The sequence below is a fragment of the Natrix helvetica genome, assembly GCF_964273705.1.
Source record: "Natrix helvetica genome assembly, chromosome: 3".
Lineage (NCBI taxonomy): Eukaryota > Metazoa > Chordata > Lepidosauria > Squamata > Natricidae > Natrix > Natrix helvetica.
Window position 1 is genome coordinate 137,705,573 of NC_138549.1, and position 22,794 is coordinate 137,728,366.

Consider the following 22,794-nt stretch of genomic DNA (forward strand, 5'->3'; position numbering starts at 1 on the left):
AAGGCCAGGAAAGGGATCCAGCAGCAAAAGCCTACTTTGTGGGCAGTGATGGGACTTAACACAGCAGGCATGTGCCAAGTCAATGGAAAGTACAGGATTACAACTCTAAATTATTGTAAAGTTAAAAATAGGGCAGATCTAGCAGAACCTGTTCAAAAATACACACGAGACTGAAAGGAGGAAGAAAATTCCAGAGTTTCTAGCAGTCATAACCAAGTCTTTTATGAAATAGGTGTTTTGTTGGTTTATTCATTTACTCATTTATTGAAAGTCCAGAGGACAAAGGCACAGTTCTCAGTGTAGAAAGAGTTATAAAGAAAGTGATTGTTCCAAAATCATCCAATAAGCTCTGTAGACATCTCTCTATGGGAGATTCAAACTCAGTTCTCCCTGTTCAATAACTCCCAGTGGTGGGATTCAAATTTTTTTACTACCAGTTCTGTGGGCGTGGCTTTGTGGGCGTGGCTTTGTGGGTGTGACTGGGGAAGGATACTGCAAAATCCCCATTCCCTTGCCACCCAACTAACCTACTTTCCAGCTCCGTTCTCCTGTTCAGGACAACAAAAGAAGATCATCTGGGAGGCTGGGAGACAGTGGGGCGGGGCCAGCCTATTTGCTGGTTCTCCGAACTACTCAAAATTTCTGCTCCTGGTTCTCCAGAACCTGTCAGAACTGGCTGAATACCACCTCTGCATTACATCCAACCTGAAGTATACTACCTGGGTATGCATTTGAAGATGGCAAGAGTCATGGGAGCTCAGAAAAAGATACAGCTGCTTTAATGTTTTGGAGAAAGATGTTTTTTACATTGCAATGTAAAAATTATTTCAAAGGATTTGCACAGCTCTATTTACTAAAATAGCTACTGGCTATGAGAAAGTTCAAGTGGAAGATCAATTTTCTTCAGATACTTCCATAAGTCTTCAGTTGGCTAATAAAACCAGGCAAGTGACAAACTTGTCCATTCAGACACATGTTTTTGCGAGACGAGAGGTAATTTAAATATGATGGGTATGCTTTCTTACAGTTAAGATACTGGGCTTGTTGACCAGAAAGTTGGCAATTTGATACCCAAGCACCACATGATGGGATGAGCTTCTGTTCTTCACCAACTCCTGCCATTGTAGCAGCTCAAAAGTATGCAAACGCAAGTAGATAATTTAGGTACCACAATAGGTGCCAATTGGTGGGAAGATAACAGTATTCCGTGCACCTCAGCATATAGTCATGCTGGACACATGACCATGGAAGCATCTTTTGACAATGCTGGCTCCTTCAGCTAGGAAACGGAGATGACCATTGCCACTTAGAGCTGGACATGACTGGGCAGGAGAAACCTATACCTTTGCCTTTTTATAAGTATGTTACATACATCAATTCGGCAATGTACTGACCACTTCTGAAGTTTTTTTAACATATTTGTCTTTATGGATAATGGAATTACAACCCAAAACTTCATTGTACAATATAGCTTGTCTTATGGGGAGCTATTCATGCAAAAAAAGGTGGGGACACATGCAATACATCCAGGGTTTAATTTCCGTTTTGAGGAGTTTGCTTGAGGAAAGTCATACCATATTAAAAAGGACCCATCTAAAACCAACCTACTGCATCCTTCGTATAAATACAAAGCCTGTGATTCTCGAAAACATGTATCTGGTCAAAAAAGATGCCCAAAGAAGGAAATGTAACATTATCTTGGGCTGATTTCATTGGAGGTGCTTGGCTCAGCGAAGCCAGTGGATAGCTGTAACACTGCCAATGTAAATAACTATTGAAAAAAAGATGTTTTATGTAACTCAGCAGATTTACATCTCCCTGTCACATGGATTGCCTGTTTTTCTTTTGTTCACCAAACTTTTGCAGAAATGCAACCATAAATAACTTTTACATCAGGCTGTTGTCAGCTGTAATAGGCCAAAGAACATGAAAGAGCACTGGCGTTAACAGTGCTAAAATAGTAATCCTGCTATGTTTCCCACTCAGATGATGAATGGGGCTCTTAGGCTCCAGGCAAGAAGCATGAGTAGCCTTGGTGCATTGCACAGGTGGCCTCAAGACATTGCCCAACCTTTGAGGGATTATGGATTGTGGCAGCCATCATGTGTAGACATTCTTATAGACTTTTTTAATAGACAATTTTATAAAGTCTTGCTTCAATATACAGTCTGTAATATGACAATACAATTGATGGTCAAGGGCAAATTTCTAAAATTGCTGTTAATGGAGAAAAATGGCAAGAGCTGAATTTGATTTCTAATTATGCTTCCTTCCTGATTTTCAACATTGATGAATTATTTAATTCAATTTTCCTCCAGAGCATCATTAAATAGCAATCTTGCCAGATGGATCACTATGACGAAAATGAGACAAGGTAGGGAATATTTATCTTGAACCTAGTCATACTAAAGCCTTTTTAAAAGAACCCGTTCACTATCTCAGTGGATCTAATGCCTATCAAGTGATTGATTATTATTTTTTTTTTACAAAAGTAGTCTGCCACTCTACTATTAAGAATTATACCTTTCGTTCAAACTTTGCTGCTAATACATTTTTCTTTTAGTTAATATCAAATCTATTAAAGAAGCTGCTTGGAGATTCTCTATTCTTCATCTTTTTACCATAAAATATTCCTTTCAAATACAAAATTGACAGGACTTGGTTAGCTCTGACATTTTACCTTTAGATCTTGCTATCAAATTTGTCAAGCATTGTTTTAATAGAATCTCATTTTCTAATTGAGTTTTTATCCTGTTTTATTTTTTATTTTTTATTATATAATTTTATTTTTAAAACATCATCTTAGCTATCTCTGGTGTGTCTGGCTAAAAGTAATGAGAAAAATATTTTAATAGTTATATGCTATCTGGAAGAAGTGTAGTTACACTGTGATCCCCAAAGTATTCAGCTATGGTCCACGATAATAAAGCTGCCTTTTCTTGATCTTGGATGACTTACCTCACTTAAGAACAAAACATTGATCAAGCTAATATCTTTATTTTTGTCAGAAGAGTCAAGCTACTGAAATGATTTGCTGCACTAAGGCTTCTTTCTGCCATATTGTAGCCTGGAGAATGAGCTTTTGTGCTCTGACATACCTATGAAAAAATCAGGTGTTGCTTTTGATTTTGATCAGCCCTTAATATTACATCTGAACATCAAATGCATCTATAATACCAGCTTCAATCCATTGGAACGTCACCAACTTGCTCCAGAAGGATGGAGGGATGGAAACAACTGTAGCTACATAGTAAAACCAAGACAATGTCTGTCACTTTCCTTTCCTTGTTCTCCGATTTTTCCAGTAGACTGCCTTTGGAACAATAAGGCTCTTAGTACCCTTAAAGCAGGATCCTGCTAATAGAATAAATAGTCATTACCAGAGGTGGTTTGCTACCAGTTCGCAATGGTTTGGGCGAACCTGTAGTGGAAATTGCCAAATCGGTAGGGACGACAGGCTCGTCACACCCCCAGCCGGTTCTCCGGTCGCTGCATCATCTTTTTTACATTTTTTAATGTTCTGCACATACACAGAACTATTTACAGGATACTGTGCATGTACGTGCACCAAACTGGCAGTAACGCCAGCAGAAACGTACCCCTGGTCATTACTCTGAGTACATTTCACAGTTCCTAACAAAATATGGCTAGAAAATATATTAATAGAAATTGTTAAAAATTGTGGAATCTTGAATTTAAACTACCTTATTTTGGAATTTCTTTGGGGGGCTACACTTAAGAATATCTATATTGTGTCTGTGGGGGGGAGGTTTGCTAAAGTATGAATACCTCTAAAGATATTTATGGTACACATATACAGTATTTGGTAAATAAGGTGATATACAGGGAACACATTGTCTTGTGCAGCACAACTCCTTTACAGATAACCAAGTAGAGGTACCTTTTAGAATCACTGTTTAGTTTTAGTTTATTGTCATTGCACATGGTACAACAAAATTAAATGCCGTCTTCAGTGTACATTACAATTATAAAAAAACAACACAAACATACATCCTTTACATTCTACATCATTGAAATTGAAAAACCAATATTGTACTATACCATAGAATTCAATATGGTTATTGTCTGGGAGAGAAGCTGTTTTTCAGCCTGTTTGTCCTTGTTTTTATTATCCTGTATCCTGTACCTGTTTTTATTATTTTGCCAGTAAAATAGGTGTCCAGGTGTACTGGGCTACAATTTGTATCAATCCTGGCCAAAATGGCCATAGATGGCACAGACCAGGACCAGGCTGAGGTGCATCTGTTTTTAATCTGGAGATCAAACAATCTGATCTCAGGAGGGAAGGAGTTTTATTCAAAATACTCTTGCCAGCAATGTAGCTCTCTGTTTTAATAAGGCACAAAAAAAAGTAAGCAAGCAAACAAGAAAAGCATGGGTAAAATACAGGACAAAAAAGGACAAACTTCAGGGCAAATCTAATCCCTTGACCTTCCTGACTGGTTATTTTAAATTGGGGTATTTTAATTTGGTTTTAATCATTAAGTAATCTAGGCATTATTGTACAGACTTATGTTTAATTTGTTTTTATGGGGCTTTGTAATTTGCTGTATATAATGTTTTTTATAATGTTTTTATTCTGTCTGTACACCGCCCCGAGTCCCTTAGGGGAGAGGGAGCGGTCAACAAATCCAATTAAAGTAAAGTAGAGTAAAGTTGCTGAATGCTAGCAACTGTTAATATATTTTAACTAGGAACTGGGACTTTATATATTTCTCCCTGCCAGAAGGTTTACAGTCAAATTTAGAAATATACAGACGCTTAAAGTGATGCATATTAACGATGCAAGCTTCTATATGGTTATTTAAGTCCCACTGAGTTCAATGAAGCTTGATCTCTAGCATATATGTATGGGACTGTAATTTCAGGCTCAGATAACTCAAGGTGGAGGGAGATTTATTTGAGGCTTAATTAGACATAGAATTCAGTAACCGGGTAAACACCCCCCTCCTCCAATTAAACAAAGCATATCTTACACTACCATATTGATTAAAAAAATATTTGGACTACAAGGTATTCAAAAACAATTCAGTTCAATATCTGCCTAGAAATCAAACTATGTTGAGAAACTGGCGCTAAGGGCATTTGTTATAGAGAGGTGCCAATTATTGGATATTTTGGTTTGTGTAATGCGTCACATCTGATGATCTTTATCCCTGAAAGGCTGGGCTATGAGCCAGGACTTCACTCCGTAAAAAACACTTAAGCTCTCTCAACAGTGTTTAGACTTAAGCAAGAGAAAGAAAGGCTTTGTCATAGATGCTTTAGCGTATTTTACCCCCTCCCTTATATCAGTCTATCCAGGGCTCACTGAGCAATTCTTCTTCTTAAGAAAGCTGGCTTACATGTACATTTTCTTCAGTTCAAGATTGGATTAAACAAGTAAACATTTAAACAACCTTTAAACAAGATTATACAGTTTTGCAAGATTTTGCATCAAGTGAATGATACTTAAATGTCTAGATTCTAGCGCTCATTAACAGCTATGATATTATCATTGTTCATTATTTCAAGATGCATTGTTTTGAAATCCTAGTTTCACTTTATTCTGCATTGGTCAGAGTTGCTCTCCAGCAGTGTCCAGTTCTGGACACCACAGTTCGATACATTCAGAGAAAGAGTAATGAGAATAATCAAAAGACTAGAAACTCAGTCCTATGAAAGTTCTGAGAAAATCAGGGAGGATAAGAATATGATCGAAATTTTAAATTCCGGACAAAAGTGTCATCTTGAAGAGGTGAAGCCTTTTTTTCTAATATCCCAGAGGACAGGATGTGGAATAATGGATGTAAATTACAGGAAGATGGATTCAGAGCAATTCAACAATGAAACCTATTACCAGGAAGGTGATGATTTGAGCTGTCAGTTGATGGATGAATTTAAGTAGAGCCTCCTCTTTATGGAGATTTTAATCTGGATTCCTGCACTGAGAAGGGGACGGAATTTAATATTTTAAAGGTTATCTTCCTCCTCTATGATTCTCTGTTAGTGGTGAAACTCTCTCTACACATTAACTTCATTAGGTAGTTAGAATTAATGATCATTAAATAGAATTAATGATCATAACACAGTTTTGATTTGGTGCAGGGATTTTACGTAGGGTCATATAAGTAGTTTTGTTCGTTCAGTATTCAAGAGGACATTTCTTATTAATTCTTAGAGCATATTTTAAAAACGCATTTATAAAACATTTATAAAAATCTTAGAAGAGAGAATAGATGTGTGACATCACTTGGATCATCTAATTGGCAATGGTGGTGATAAGAAAAAATATTCCCTCCAAATATGATCTTTTGAGAAAGTTGTAACTTGTTTAAAAATAAGGCTGCCGTTCTATGAAAGGAAAAACATATGACTTATTTATGGATGGAATTTTCATTGAAAAACATGTGTGAAAAAAAAAGAATTAAGAATTTTTCTCTCCCCGTTATTCTTCTATAATGGTATGTGATAAGTTATCTTCATGATTAATAGCCCAAAATCTATAAAATATACCCCCAAAGTGTTCAGGAAGCAAAAGCGTTCTTGTACAGCATGATTATTGTTGTTGCTACTGAAGAAAAATATATATTTGCACATTAATACTTGGTATGGAACTTACCCGTATAAAAATATTCTGGGGAGGACTCATCCGTTGCCAAATCTCTTATAACATTTCCAAACCGCAGCCAGAGCCCAAATGCGATAACAGCTGAACCTGCCAACTGGAAAAGCAAAGCAAAGGTTAAGTGCTGAAGGAAGATGGGTGGCAAGCACAGAAAAATCTGCAAAGAGTTCTTTGTTTTTCCTGAAGACTCCCACAACCATTATTCCAGAACCTCATCTTCTTCCTGCAGTCCACAGATGGTGAATGCCATTCACAGGCCAAGATCATGCTTTTGTGCTCACTAGGGTTTATTAACACAGAGTACTCTTTGAAAATCTGATAAAACTACAATATCAGTGATGGCGAACCTATGGCAGGCGTGCCACAGGTGGCATGCGGAGCCATTTGTCAGGGCACGCGAGGCGCTGCCCTGACAACTGGACAGCGCGCATGTGTGCCCTGGCCAGCTGATTTCACCCTTTTAAAAAGCCATTTTTAGCCATCCCCAGGCTCCAGAGGCTTTATAGGAGCCTGGGGAGGGCAAAAAGAGAATCTCCCGCCCCCCTGGAAGCCCTCCGGAGGCTTCATGAGCTTCCCTGAAGCCTCCGGAGCACAAACCGGCCCTATGGGCAAACCAGAAGTTTGGGAACGGACTTCCTGTTTGCTCGGAGGTTCGTTTTGACTGCTCCGGAGGCTTCAGGGAAGCCTCCTGAAGATCCCTGAAGCCTTCGGAGCGCTTAAAACGACCCTCCGTGTTTTTTTTTTCCAGTAGTGTGTCCTAGGGAGCCATTGGGTTTTTGGTAGAATTTGGAATTTTAGTTGGAAGCATGTGGGGATCAGGCTTTTGTCTCGGCAGTTGCGTAGGAATGTGAGGTCACATAAGATGGTGGCTCTTCGGACTTCAAGTTTCTTGTAGGATCTGGTGAGCAGAAAGGTATCCTCCCCATAGAGGTATTTGTTTTTGTAGATTTTCACGGGTGTAGGTATGCTGGTGTTGTTGTATTTGGGTCTTTTCCCATGTAAGGTTGAGATTGTCTTGGCAATGTTTTGGCGAGATCTCACTTTCCATCTTCAGGCTGGGTTTTGGGCTTAAAGAGTGGTCGGAGCTGCCGTCTTTCTATAAATCTTGGTGGGGGTGTGTGGAGTGCTGGTTTTGTTTCAGTAAGTGGAATGTTTGGTTGTGTGGTTGTATCATGATTGGTAGATTGGTCCTGATTGATGCTGGCTGTGTGTCCGTTGTTGTTTCGTGTTGTAATTTAGATATGTTGTTTCGTGTTGTACAGTATATACAGTAGATAAGCCCGTTGTGGATAAGCTGTGGTGGTGCAGTATTGCAGGTTAATTCTGCCGACCGGCAACAGTTCAATTCTCACCAACTCAAGGTTGACTGAGACTTCCATCCTTCTGAGGTCGGTAAAATGAGGACTCAGATCATTGGGGGAGATACGCTGTCTCTGTAAACCATTTAGAGAAGGCTGTAAAGCACTATGAAACGGTATATATGTCTAAATGCTAGTGGTATAGCTAAGCCAACCCTTAAAATGTTCATATAATTTTCACAATTGCCTTATCTGCAGGAAATCCACAATTTTGTCATTTTTCATAGTATTTTGGTTAAAAATGAATGTGTCAATTTATCCATAAATTGGGCTTAGGTATGGGATAACAAGCATGTAAGGGATATATAGGTATTTTTTTAAAAAATAGTCTTCTTCCAGATAAACCCATACATGGATAAGGTAAACCACATTTTGGAGAAGCATTTTGGCACCTAAAAGTATTTGTAATTATATAATATATAGGTTAAATTTATATTACAAAGGAAACCAATTTCACTGTTAAAAATGATACGCATGTAATATACAGCAGTAAAGTGCTTCTTTATCACTCCATTAACTGAATAACTGCATTAACTGAAGGAGCATGGTGGCTCATGAGGTAAGAATGCTGTGATGAAGATTGACAGGTTTGTGTTCAAGACCTTGTTGCTGCTGTGAAGTGGGATGAGCTCCTGTCACATGCTCCAGTTTGCAAGTGGGTGACCGCAAGTAGATAAGTGGGTACCACTTTGGTGGGCAACTTCCCAGGGACACTAAAGGATCCCCAATTGAGCATCCCTAAGACAGTGATGATATCACTGGTAAATCCTTTCACCAGGGAATCACTTTGGTGCTTCTAACTTGGAAATAGTAGTAGTAACTGAATAACAAGACCATAAAGATAGTCCTCAATTTATGACCATAATTGGGACTGGAATTTTAGTTGTTAAGTGATGAGGTCATTTAGTGAGCGATCATATGACAGGCTATATTTTACAACCATTTTTACTGCAGTTGTTAAGCCAATCCTGTTCCCCAAATTGACTTTAGTTGTCAGAAGCTGACTGGAAAAGACACAAATTGCAATTGCAATATGCTGCAACCCATTTAAATGCGAGCCAGTTGCTAAGCACTCAAATTGAGACCACATGTCTGCAGGGTGATGCAGTGGTTGTAACTTCAGCAACAAAAAGAGATCATGCCAGACTAATCTTATTGCATTCTTTGACCAAGTGACAAAATTAGTGGACCAGAAGAATGCCGTCGATATAGTTTACTTGGACTTCAGTAAGGCTTTTGATAAGGTAGACCATAACCTACTACTAGATAAAGTAGAAGAATGTGGGTTAGACAGCATCACCACGAGATGGATTCGTAACTGGCTGACCAACCGCATTCAACGTATGGTCCTCAATGGAACTGCATCTATACAATACAATAGTAGAGTTGGAAGGGACCTTGGAGGTCTTCTAGTCCAACCCCCTGCCTAGGCAGGAAACCCTATACCATTTCAGACAGATGGCTATCCAACATCTTCTTAAAGACTTCCAGTGTTGGGGCATTCACAACTTCTGGAGGCAAGCTGTTCCACTGATTAATTGTTCTAACTGTCAGGAAATTTCTCCTCAGTTCTAAGTTGCTTCTCTCCTTGATTAGTTTCCACCCATTGCTTCTTGTTCTACCCTCAGGTGCCTTGGAGAATAGTTTGACTCTCTCTTCTTTGTGGCAACCCCTGAGATATTGGAACACTGCTATCATGTCTCCCCTAGTCCTTCTTTCTCTTAAGCTAAACATACCCAGTTCCTGCAACCGTTCTTCATATGTTTTAGTCTCCAGTCCCCTAATTATCTTTGTTGCTCTTCTCTGCACTCTTTCTAGAGTCTCCACATCTTTTTTACATCGTGGCGACCAGAACTGAATGCAGTATTCCAAGTGTGGCCTTACCAAGGCATTATAAAGTGGTATTAATACTTCACGTGATCTTGATTCTATCCCTCTATTTATGCAGCCTAGAACTGTGTTGGCTGTTTTGGCAGCTGCTGCACACTGCTGGCTCATATTTAAATGGTTGTCCACTAGGACTCCAAGATCCCTTTCACAGTTATTACTACTGAGCAAGGTATCATCTATACTGTACCTGTGCATTCCGTTTTTGCTGCCTAAATGTAGAACCTTACTCTTTTCACCATTGAATTTCATCTACATGGAGGGAAGTATGCAGTGGAGTACCTCAAGGCTCTGTTTTAGGCCCAGTACTCTTCAACATCTTCATCAATGATTTGGATGAGGGAATAAGTGGGGAACTCATCAAATTTGCAGATGACACCAAGCTGGCAGGAATAGCCAACACTCCAGAAGATAGGCTTAAGATACAGAAGGATCATCAAGGAGAGAAGCAACTTAGAACTGAGGAGAAATTTCTTGACAGTTAGAACAATTAATCAGTGGAACAGCTTGCCTCCAGAAGTTGTGAATGCCCCAACACTGGAAGTGTTTAAGAAGATGTTGGATAGCTATTTGTCTGAAATGGTATAGAATTTCCTGCCTAGGCAGGGGGTTGGACTAGAAGACCTCCAATATTCCTTCCAACTCTGCTATTGTATTGTATTGTATGTTGTAAATCACTGTATCTCAGGCTGTAACTTAAAACCAAAATTATTAATACTTATGACTAAATTAATTGTACCTTCCTTTTAGCTATATAATCTTTCCTGCAGCAGAAACTAATATAGACTGGATTTGGCATTTTTATCCATCACGTCCTTCCCCAGGATCTGGGACATGCAAATGTTGTTATTCAGTAGTATTAAAGATATCAACACAGAATGTAAACTAGTCCAAAGAAAGATGCCTTTTGCAATTGACTGATGGTGATTTTGTCAAGTGGTGCTCCAGATGTTTTGAGATTACACCCAAGGTGCCTATTACTGTTGGTACTATATTTGGTTTCTTTTGCCACAATTCTATTTCTATTTGCAGGTCTTTATATTTCATGATTTTCTCCAGCCACCCTCCCCCCTTCTATTTTGTGCCTCCACCAAACTGTTTCTTGAAGCTAAGGCTATAAATACAAATTTTGTTGGAACACAGAGGTTGAATCGTTTTACACATCCTTTTAAAGTGCCCACTGCACTCACACTGTTGGTCAGAGCTAATGCCTCTTCTCTTGAGTCTGAGGAGGAGAGTGAACATTTCTTATTAAATGATCGATACCCAGGTGTTTTGAAGTTTAATAAAGCCTTTATGGATACTTCTTTCTCATTGTCAATATGGCTAGCCTTACTTTTTTATTTTGCTAGGAAAGCCCATGCAATCCTTTTGATTATCTTAAGGACTTTAGACAGAGAATATGCCTCTTCCAATCAAATGAAATGGGGGAAGGGGGAAGGAGAGAGAGAGAGAAGGCAATCCTATTTGCTCTCATGGCACAGGGTGACTGAACAAGAAACAATGGCTTGTGCTTTTGCAAAGCCAAACAACACACTACTTTGTGCTGCTGTTGGAATCCCAGCTGCAGCTGAGTGACACTAACCTCACAAATCTGTACTTCTTTACATTGCAGTAGTTATGTGTCACCCCTTTGAGAAAGAACGGCATCACCCACTGAGGTAGGTATGGGCCTACATCGAGCTTGGAGTATATCCTTTTATTTTTACTGGATTGGTATAGATACAGGATCACCAACTCTGTCCTGAGGCCAGGAACACATGATGTCATCCTCCATAGCTTACCAGGAGATGAACAGATTTTTCCATCTATGCATCAAAAGTAGTGTTTTCTGACTTTTCTGCCAGCACCAGCAATGCAATCTGGCTCACCCTCTCCATTTCATTTCATGGTAGGCAAATGCTACCACTCCAGTTGACTTCCTTGTGCTGTGATAGGAAACCTCTTATGTCCAGTTGTTATCCCCCAGGCTCATTTAATTGTGGTTGTCTGACCCCTCTCGGATAGATCTCAATTGGTGAGCTTCTTTTTTCCTCCTCACTTCACTTTAAACTTATTGTAGAAGTTGGTGAAAAGTGAACAGCTTGATACAACTTGTGCAATCTGATACACATTGCAGAGTGATGAAAGGATATACATTAAAAAAGTGTAAGTTGGATATCAAAAGACTGACTATTCTTTTCTTACAAGTTCACTGATGGTAGTGAAAATGTAGTTCATACTCCCTCCCATTTTAGCCCAAATGATCAGAAGAATGGAAAAACAATAATTTTCTTTTCCCCAGATCTACCAGTAGACATACCAGACAGGAAAGTTGAGTTTCATTTCTCAACTAGGTAATATCTTCAGTGCTAGAAGGGAATTGGGCTTGCCCCTCTGTTTATATACATGGCTTGCCTTGTCAGCATTGGTGAAGGTATTGTTTTCTCCTTGGTATCCTTCATGGGCCTATTGTTCCCTGCTTCATTGTTTGTCTGGTGTTAATCCTGGCATTAATCCCTGTTTATTTGGGTGTTGATAGCTGGTGAGGAAATGTTCGGGTCTTTATATTTTTTAACTTTTTAAAAATGTTGTATATACTGTATGTTTTTTATGTCTATGTGCCTGTTGATGGCTAATTTGTCTGAGTTTGAAGCTTCTAGGAATTCTCTAAGAGTTTGGGATTTAGCTTGGTCTAAGATGCTCAGTTTTTCAATTGAAACTATGATTAAGTCTGTCCATGAGCTGTGAAATTAAGGAGTTTTCATTATGTCTTCTGATTGCTAATTAGTATTCATGGATTTGCTCTGTTAATCTATAAGTCTGTCCTACACAGTAGCTGTCATAGTACTTACAACAATGTGTTGTAGATGAGTCCTTTTTTCTTCTTGGGCTACTGGGCCTTTTGGTTTTTTTTAACATTGTTTGGAGTTGATTTTTGTACCATTATTATACCATGTGGTTGCTTGTTTTGATCTGAGATGTATACGTTAATCTTTTCATAGCTTTAAAAACAAGCACTGTCATACATAAACACATGATTAAAAATGATGGCTTCTGTTATATTATTCATAAACAATTCATAAATGCATTTATTCCTAATATTTATTCCTAATATTCTCAAAACATATGAACTCCGTACTTATTCTCCAAAGTATCTGAGGGCAGGACAAGAAGCAATGGGTGGAAGTTCGTTAAAGAGAGACCCAACCTAGAACTAAGGAGAAATTTCCTGACAGCAAGAACGGTTAATCAATGGAAAAGCTTGCTTCCTAGAACTGCAGCTGCTCCATCACTGAAGGCTTCCAAGGATATACTGGATAATCATTTATAAGGATCCCTGCCTTGACCCAGGAGGGGAGGATTGGACTAGAAGACCTCACAGGTTTCTTCCAACACTATGATTCTGCACCTCTTTTGCATATGAAAACCATTCCTGGTTTTCCCTAAGGATTTTTATTATTCCAGCACTGGGATTTATAGGTCTTACATCTTTATATTTTTTGTTTTAAAGTATTTGATTAGGCATCAGAAATTATTATTGATCCAAATTAACCAATACATTGTGATCTTCTTCTTGTCCACTTGAAGTGTAGGAACCTCATTTTTCCCAAACATACCAGAGCACTTTAACTGTGCCAAATATACAATACAATACAATACAATACAATACAATAGTAGAGTTGGAAGGGACCTTGGAGGTCTTCTAGTCCAACCCCCTGCCTAGGCAGGAAACCCTATACCGTTTCAGACAAATAGCTATCCAACATCTTCTTAAAGACTTCCAGTGTTGGGGCATTCACAACTTCTGGAGGCAAGCTGTATGTATGAATATTGTATGAATGGTTGCTATTCCTTGAGAATCAATGTATTATGTTCCAAAAATAGAAATATGAGTTACTGCCTATAAAGAAGACCGTCAAAAGGACACAATTCTAATGGAACAATACATGTTTGAATCCAAAATAGTCTTGTTGGCTTATCCAGGCAGAAACCTGCTTGGAGAGTTAAGCTTTTCTAATGCCTTCAAAAGATACTTCTATTTTCCCCCAGTGATATGATTACTAATTCCCTGAACACAGTAAAAAAAAAAACCAATTCCCTCAACTGCAACTTAGTATGTTTATTTTGCTTATAGGAACAGAACCCCTTGGTGCGTAGACACCCAAACATTCCCCAGTTGTACAAGCAGCAAACTTGTCTAAATGGATTATGACTACTATTTCTATGGTTCTGTTTCTATGATTATGACTATACTATTTCTAACTATTTCTACACCATGGTTCTTTCACACTCTGCTACCCTACTAAACTCTGAAGGCAACCAGAGCTTTCCTACTGTGCAAGTTATTTTGTCTGGCCCCAGGGAAGTTTTGATAATAAATTTTATCTAAAAGAATCCTTGTCAAGGAAACTGCAAGCAAATTGCTGAAAATACGCCTGTTACAAAATCAACTTTTGCCAAGTACTACACTGAAAGAGAGCTCAGATTTCCCAGGAAAATGAGTTGTTTATTCATTTAATGATTCCAATTACCACAATTCGCACAGGACCCTATCGAGGCAAATATGTGGTCCATTTAAAGTGGAGTAGACTTTCAAACCTCTTCATTTAAGACAGTGTTTTTCAACCTTGGCAACTTTAAAATGTGTGTACTTTAACCCCCAGAATTCTCCAGCCAGCACTGACTGTGGAATTCTAGGAGTTAAAGTTCACCTATCTTAAAGTTTCCAAGAGTGAAAAGCACTGTCTTAATAACTGAGATATAAAGATTCTCTTTCTTTTAATACAAATATTTCATTACCAAGAACCAAAAGCAGATTTTTGCTTCAATCTTCTCATTAATACAGTAAAATGGAAATTAACTACTTACCGGGCAAGCCACTAGTATATAAAATGAGAGCAAACCCCTTCTAGCACCGATGTTACCTAATTTGGTAATGAAACCTCTGCAAGGAAACAAGTAAGATCAGAGAGTACTAAGGATCCTACAGTTCAATCCTGAGCTACAATATTCTCTTACATTGGGAGATTTAAATAGTGAGATTAATAGAAAAGACATAATTTCCCTCACATGGTCCCATTATTCCTACTTGTGGTAAACATTCTATATCTTTTTCTTTCTTTTTAAACTGGCCAAATTATCCATCCAAAGCTCTATTTTCTATTAAAGTTTCAGGCACAATCTCTTCATTCTCATTCTACAACTCCCTACATCCTGCACACCAACTGCAACTAATTTTGTGTGTAATGTCTTTTCTTCAAGTTGCCCAATGCAGCACGCAAGAATTTTCTCCCCTCATATTTTATCCTCACAAAAAGCTTTTAAAAGTAAGCTATTGGTTTATTCATGAGAATTCAGATGATTTAGGAATGGATGTATTATTGGAATTAGTATTTTCAACCTTAGCCAAAAATTCTAACCAGTGTTCCACACATTAATAGGGTACACTTTGAGAAGTCAAATCTGGTCCTGCAAAGGCCTTACATTATATGGATCCATATTTATCCATTTGGAACTTTAAAAAAGCCCACCATTCAGCAATATTACTTTCTGGATGTTTATGACTTATTTTATAGAATCAATTTCACTACTTCTTATTTAGAACAATTTGTCCTTCCCGCCTCTTTGTTAATTCTGCACAATTAACCTATTAAACATAAGAATATGACTGGAAGAGAAAGAATTTGCCAATACTGAAAGATTCCATTACATCATCACAAATCAAACAAAAAATAAACATTCCTTATGGCAGTTGTATTATTATATTGCTAGAGAAACAGAAGAATCAGCAGGGGCTAAACTCTCTTTTCTGGTAGGCTTTTCTGCAAAACCAGTGTAGCGTACTTAGGGCAAGCGCTAAAGGGGGGGGGCTGGTTAAATGTCTAGTCATGTCCAGAGCAATTACTCTAGGTAAGTGTGGACATGTAATAAACCTCCTTTGCAGGCCTGAAATCATGGGGAAGGTGTCTCTCTGCTCAGCTGCAGACTTGCAGGTAAGCAGAAGTTGAAAACTTACTATCTTTAATTTTATTTCAGAAAAGCTCAAGACGCTGAGCTTGTCGATCAGAAAGGTCGGCAATTCGGTGGTTCGAATCCCTAGTCCCACGTAACGGAGTGAGCTCCTGTTACTTGCCCAGCTTCTGCCAATCTAGCAGTTTGAAAGCATGTAAAAAAATGCAAGTAGAAAAATAGGGACCATCTTTGGTGGTAAGGTAACAGAGTTCTGTGCGCCTTCGGCATTTAGTCATGCCAGCCACATGAACATGGAGACGTCTTTGAACAGCGCTGGCTCTTTGGCTTTGAAATGGAGATGAGCACTGCCCCCTAGAGTCGGGAACGACTAGCACATATGTGTGAGGGGAACCTTTATCTTTACCTAAGTATAGGTGTATGTCTTTAGGTTCCAGAAAAGGAAAAAAGGCTATCTGTAGCTTCCACTATCCCCTGTATTTAAAGTGATGTGTGTGCCCATGTTTCTAGTTAGACTTTGTAAAAACATTTGTCTTTAACTTTCAGAAAAGAGTAGATTTTACTGATCTTTCCTTCCATTTTTCAGGCATTGATTTTAAAACTTAAAATATCAAATTACAAAATGTAACTTTATTGGGGATTTAGTTATTTCAAAAAAGCACAAAACAGGATGAAGATTATCGGTGGATGAGATATGCAGAAGGAGAGTTACAGTATGTTAATCATTGATTATAGAGCAGGGCATTAATTATGGTTAGATCTGGTCAAAAATTTTATAAATGAATTAAGCCTGTAGCTTTATTTTTTCATGCATTTCAGACACTGATTTAAAAAACTTCACAAAAATTAAGATTTCATTAGAGCTTTCTTTATTATAAAAGTGCACAAATTAGGGGTTTGCTTAAACATAAAGGTTTTCAATACAGTTAAGCCCTTATGATCTGAGAAGTCAATGTACTCCAGGGGAGAGTTAGCTTAATCATTAACTTTAGGGCTGGCAACCAGCTGTTCTTGATGGCACTAAACAGTGCTTCATATCCAATAGACATGCAACCTGGTCCATGGCATTGGATGGAGTTTATTTTGATGATGTCACTGATTAAACAAACAGATAAGCTCTGTATACTATACACTATTTAAGAATATCTTTTTAGAGAGAAAAAGCAAACTATACCTCTGTTCACTTAGTATAGGTAGTTCTCATCTTACAACCATTTGATCAATCGAAGTTACAATTGCACAGAAAAAAGTGACACAACTGTTGCAGCATCCCAGGGTCATGTGATGTCCACTTGCAATCTTCCCAAGTGACTTCCGACAAGCAAAGTCAATGGGGGAATCCAGACTCCCTTAATGACTGCATGATTCACTTAACAACTGCAGTTATTTGCTTAACAACAATGGCAAAGAAATTCATAAATGTAGATGCAACTCACTGGTCTCAATTGTGATCATTAAACTGAGAACTACCTCCCTTGATATATATATATATATATATATATATATATATATATATATATATATATATATATATATATATATATATATATATATATATATATATATATATATATATATATATATATATATATATATATATATATATATATATATATATATATATATATATATATATATATATATATATATATATATATATATATATATATATATATATATATATATATATATATATATATATATATATATATATATATATATATATAATAATAATAATAATCATCTTTGGTGAGATTCACAGCCTTTGGGGCTGGTTGGTAGCTCAACAGCTCGAGTCCTAACCAAGGGCCTAGGAACTGTTAAGGTAACGTCGGAGGATATAAGTTGTTCCAAGTAGGGTGGTTTTTTGTAGAGTCAGAATGTTCGAGTCAGGTAAATTTATAATTTTCAAATAGCGAGGTAGCCCTTTAGGTATTGCTCCAAGGGCTCCAATTACAATTGGGACAACACATGATTTCTTTTTCCACAGTCTCTCAACCTCAATTTGCAAGTCCCGGTATTTTGTGATTTTTTCTTGCTGCTTATCTTCAATTTGTGCATCGCCAGGTATTGCAATGTCAATGAACCATACTTTTTTCTTTTCAATTATTGTTATGTCAGGTGTGTTATAGGCCAAGTGCTTGTCAGTCTGGATTATGAAGTCCCACAAGATCTTGACTTTCTCATTTTCTAAAACTTTCTCAACCTGATGGTCCCAGTGATTTTGCTGTACCCAAATCCAAACTTTTGGCACAATTTCCAGTGAATAATCTTAGCAATGCAGTCATGGCGTTGTAGGTAGTCAGTTTGTGAAATTTTGCTGCACCCGCTGATCAAGTGGTCGACTGTCTCATCTTTCTCATTACAGAGACGACATTTCCTGTTGGTGGTAACATGTTGGATTTTTGCCTTCATGCAGTTTGTGGCTAAGGCTTGTTCTTGAGCTGCCAAAATAAAGCCTTCTGTTTCTTTTTTCAGTACTCCTGATCTTAACCAGTTCCAAGTTAGTTTTTTGTCAGTTTTGCCTTCAATACTTTTCAAGTGTTGGCCATGCATAGCTTTGCTTTTCCAATTTTCAGCTCGCTTCTCAATTACTTCTTTCTTATATTCAGCTTTTGACTTAGTTGTCTTCAAAAGGCCTCTTTTATTTACTTCCTTAATCATTGGTTCTTCACTTCTCTGGATGTAATCATTCAAGCTATGTCTTTCTTCTTCCACAGTCTGCTTTACTTGTAGGAGTCCTCGACCACCTTCTGCTCTTGGTAAATACAATCAGTCAACATCACTTTTAGGGTGCAAAGCATGATTCATTGCCATAAGCTTCCTTGTTTTTCTGTCCAAATTATCCAACTCCATTTGGGTACAGTCAATTATTCCTGCAGAGTATCGAATTACAGGTATAGATCAGGTATTTATGGCTTTTATGATGTTTCCTCCACTCAGTTTGGACTTTAATATCTTGCGAGTTCATCGAATGTACTTGGCTGAGGTTAATTCCTTGACTTTATTATGCATTAAGTCAGAGGCCTCTAAAATCCCCAAGTACTTGTAGCCTTCTTCTGGTTTTACTACCTTTATAATTTCTTCATTCTCAAGTTGTATTCCATCATCTTCTAGGACTTTGCCTGCTTTGATTGCCATTGTTACACATTTGTTAATTCCAAACTGCATACCAATGTCTTGGCTAAATTCTTTTGTGCTTTCAATTAATAAATTCAGTTCAGCTTTTGTTTTACCAAACAGCTTCAAATCATCCATGTACACCAAGTGTGAAATTTTCAGTCCTTTCTTTGCAAGTTCGTATCCACAGTTCATTTTCTTCAAAATGATTGTCAGTGGTAGAATTGAGAGTATAAAAAGTAGGGGTGAAAGGGAATCACCCTGGAAAATGTCTCATTTAATTTCAACTTCACCCAGTTCTTCTCCATTAGCCAAAAGCTTCGTTTTCCAGAGGTTGATTGAAGTTTCCATGAATTTTTGTATGTTGCTGCTGATGCCAAAGACTTTCAGGCATTTCTTGATCCAGCTGTGGGGAACTGAATCAAACGCTTTCTTATAGTCTATCCAAGCCATGAACAGCTTGGTTTGTCATCATCATTTTATTATTATTATCATCATTATTATTACCATCACCACCACCACCATCATTATTATTATTATTAATAATAATAATAATACCACTACTACTACTACTACTACTACTACTACTACTACTACTACTAATCGACGGGAGCAGCATCTGAGGTGGCTCAGGAGTTCATGGCTTCCATGACAGCCATGGACCTGACCCAATTAATTCAGGGCCCCACACGCGAAGGTGGTCACACACTGGACCTTGTTTTTGTATCTGAGCAGTGGACGAGTGATCTGGGAATAGGGGATTTAGTTGTTACCCCCCTGTCATGGTCAGCTCACTCATGTCTCCGGCTGGACTTCCCTGGCGCTACCCCCCACCGCGAGGAGGCGGAGCCAGACTGCCCAAGCTGGTACCGCCCCAAGCGCCTGATGGAACCGGATAGGTTCCAGACGGAGCTTGGGCCACTACCTGTAGCCCTGACCCGCGCTCAGTCGGAGGACCTAGTTGCCGCCTGGAATAGGGCGACGGCTGGGGCCTTGGACCGGGTTGCGCCTTTGCGACCTCTCCTACGGCAGCGACCCACCCGAGCTCCTTGGTATACCGAGGAGTTGAGGGTGATGAAGCGCCATAGGAGACGTCTAGAGAGCAGATGGAGGTCCTCACGCTCCGAATCTGATCGAACACAGGTAAGAGCCTATTTACGGACCTACCTTGTGGCATTGAGAGCGGCCAAACGCAGACACTGTGCCGCTCTTATTGCGTCCGCTGATAACCGCCCTGCCGCCCTGTTTAGGGTGACCCGCTCCCTCTTATCGCAGAGGACGCGGGGGGCTCCCTTACAGGGCAGAGCAGAGGAGTTTGGGGAATATCTGCAGGACAAAGTTGCTCAGATCCGGAGAGGATGGGCCCCCTCCAGTGGACCAGACGAGCCGTCAACAGTGAGTCTTGAGAGACCATTCTGGGAGGAGTTTGACTCTGTTGCCCCCGAGGATTTGGACAGGTTGCGTGGACGGCTGCGACCCACCACATGTTTAATGGACCTGTGCCCCTCCTGGCTGGTACTGGCAACCTGGGAGGTGACACGAGGCTGGCTTCTAGGCCTGGTGAACGCCTCATTGGGTGAGGGATCCTTACCAACTGCCTTGAAAGAGGCGGTGGTGAGGCCCTTACTCAAGAGGCCTTCACTTGACCCAACGGAGCTAGCTAATTACCGTCCAGTCTCCAACCTTCCCTTTCTAGCGAAGGTTGTTGAGAATGTGGTGGCACAGCAATTTCCGTGACACCTTGATGAATCCGAATATCTAGACCCACGCCAGTCCGGCTTCCGACCCGGGCACAGCACGGAGACAGCCTTGGTCGCGTTGGTTGATGATCTCTGGAGCGCCAGAGATAGAGGTTGTTCCTCTATCCTGGTCCTATTAGACCTCTCAGCGGCTTTTGATACCATCGACCATGGTATCCTATTGCGCCGGCTGGAGGGGATGGGAGTCGGAGGCACCGTTTTGCGGTGGTTCGGCTCCTACCTCTCCGACCAGACGCAATGTGTGTTGACAGGGGGGCAGAGGTCGACCCTGAGGCCACTCACTTGTGGGGTGCCACAGGGGTTGGTCCTCTCGCCTCTCCTGTTCAACGCATATGTGAAGCCACTGGGGGAGATCATCCGTGGTTTTGGGGTTGAATATCATCTGTACGCTGATGACACCCAGCTGTACATTTCAACCCCAAACCACCCCAACGAGGCCGTCGAAGTGATGTCCCGATGTTTGGAAGCCGTCGGGGTCTGGATGGGGGACAACAGACTCAAACTCAACCCCTCCAAGACTGAGTGGCTGTGGCTACCAGCATCTCGGTTCAGCCAGCTGACCCCATCGCTGGCCATAGGGGGCGAACAATTGCCCCCTGTGGAACGGGCGTGCAATTTGGGCGTCCTCCTAGATGCCCGGCTGTCAATGGATGACCATGTGGCAGCCGTGGCAAGGGGGGCGTTCCACCAGGTTCGCCTGGTGCGCCAATTGCGCCCCCTACTGGACTGGGATGCCCTACACACGGTCACTCATGCACTGGTGACGTCTCGCCTGGACTACTGCAATGCTCTCTACATGAGGCTTCCCTTGGGACGCGCCCGAAGACTGCAGTTAGTCCAGAACACAGCCGCGCGGGCTGTCATGGGGAGTACTAGGTACTCCCACGTAACACCTCTCCTGCGCGAGCTGCACTGGCTGCCTGTGGTCTTTCGGGTGCGTTTCAAGGTCTTGATCACCATCTTTAAAGCGCTCCATGGCACAGGACCTAGTTACTTGCGGGATCGCATCCTGCCTCACACATCCCTGCGGCCAATTTGCTCTCACAGGGAGGGACTTCTCCTGGTGCCGTCCACTAGGCAATGCCAACGGGCGGCGCCAAGGAGTAGGGCCTTCTCTGTGATGGGCCCAACCCTCTGGAATGACCTCCCCCCCGACATTAGAACCACCACCGACTTCCGCTCCTTCCGACAAAAATTGAAGACGCACCTGTTCCGATTGGCTGGCCTGGCATAATTATAACTGTTACCTCCTGGCAGACATATTTCTCAACTGGTATTTTAGGGGAATTGTTTTTTAACTTAATCTTATGGGATATATTTATGGGTTTTAAAACTATTTTTATATTTACTCAGCTGTACAGTTCTTTCTAACCTTCTTTTTAACCTCCTCCATTCCTATCTTCCTATCTTTTTATCTAATAATTTTTAACTGTTTAATTATTTGGTTATTTATATGTTGTATTTTTTGTATGGACTGTACACCGCCCCGAGTCCCTTTTGGGAGAGGGGGCGGTCTATAAGCGCTCAGTAAATAAATAAATAAATAAATAAATAATAATAATAATAATAATAATAATAATAATAATAATAATAATAATAATAATAATAATAATAATAATAATAATAATAATAATAATAATTTTATTCATTAAACATGAAACTCAGCCAACTGAGCACTCAAAAATGCATTACAAATACCAGTGACTGGTGCTAATCGTTGATACAGTTTGCTGCCAGCGTCCTAGGTATCAACCAAGTACCTTCTTAAAATATAAGATGTTCTGAGTAGTGCAGTTTTTTAGTGCAGTTCCGCTGGTGTTATTGCAGGAAGCTGCAATTTGTTGATGTATCTTGTAAAATTCTTGGACATGGTGCCAAGTGCCCCGATGACAATGGTTATCACTGTTACATGTTTCATCCATAGCCGTGTAGTTTCAATGGTCAGGTTGCAATATTTCATGATTTTTTCTACTAATATTTCTTCAACTCTGGCATCTCCAGGAACAGTGATATCAATAAACTGTATACTTCAGCCCTCTACAACCATGATATCTGGCATGTTGTGCTTCAAGTGACGATCCGTTTGTAT

General features: G+C 39.7%; 1 protein-coding gene across 1 annotated transcript in view; it reads right to left on the bottom strand.

Moving 5' to 3' along the window:
• The window catches only part of TSPAN2 (tetraspanin 2), a 71,161-nt gene that overhangs the window by 35,564 nt on the left and 12,803 nt on the right, over positions 1–22,794 (bottom strand). Inside the window, exon 2 of the mRNA XM_081946519.1 lies at positions 6,623–6,725. Coding sequence (XP_081802645.1) covers positions 6,623–6,725 — 103 coding nt within the window. The remainder of the gene's footprint in view (positions 1–6,622; positions 6,726–22,794) is intronic.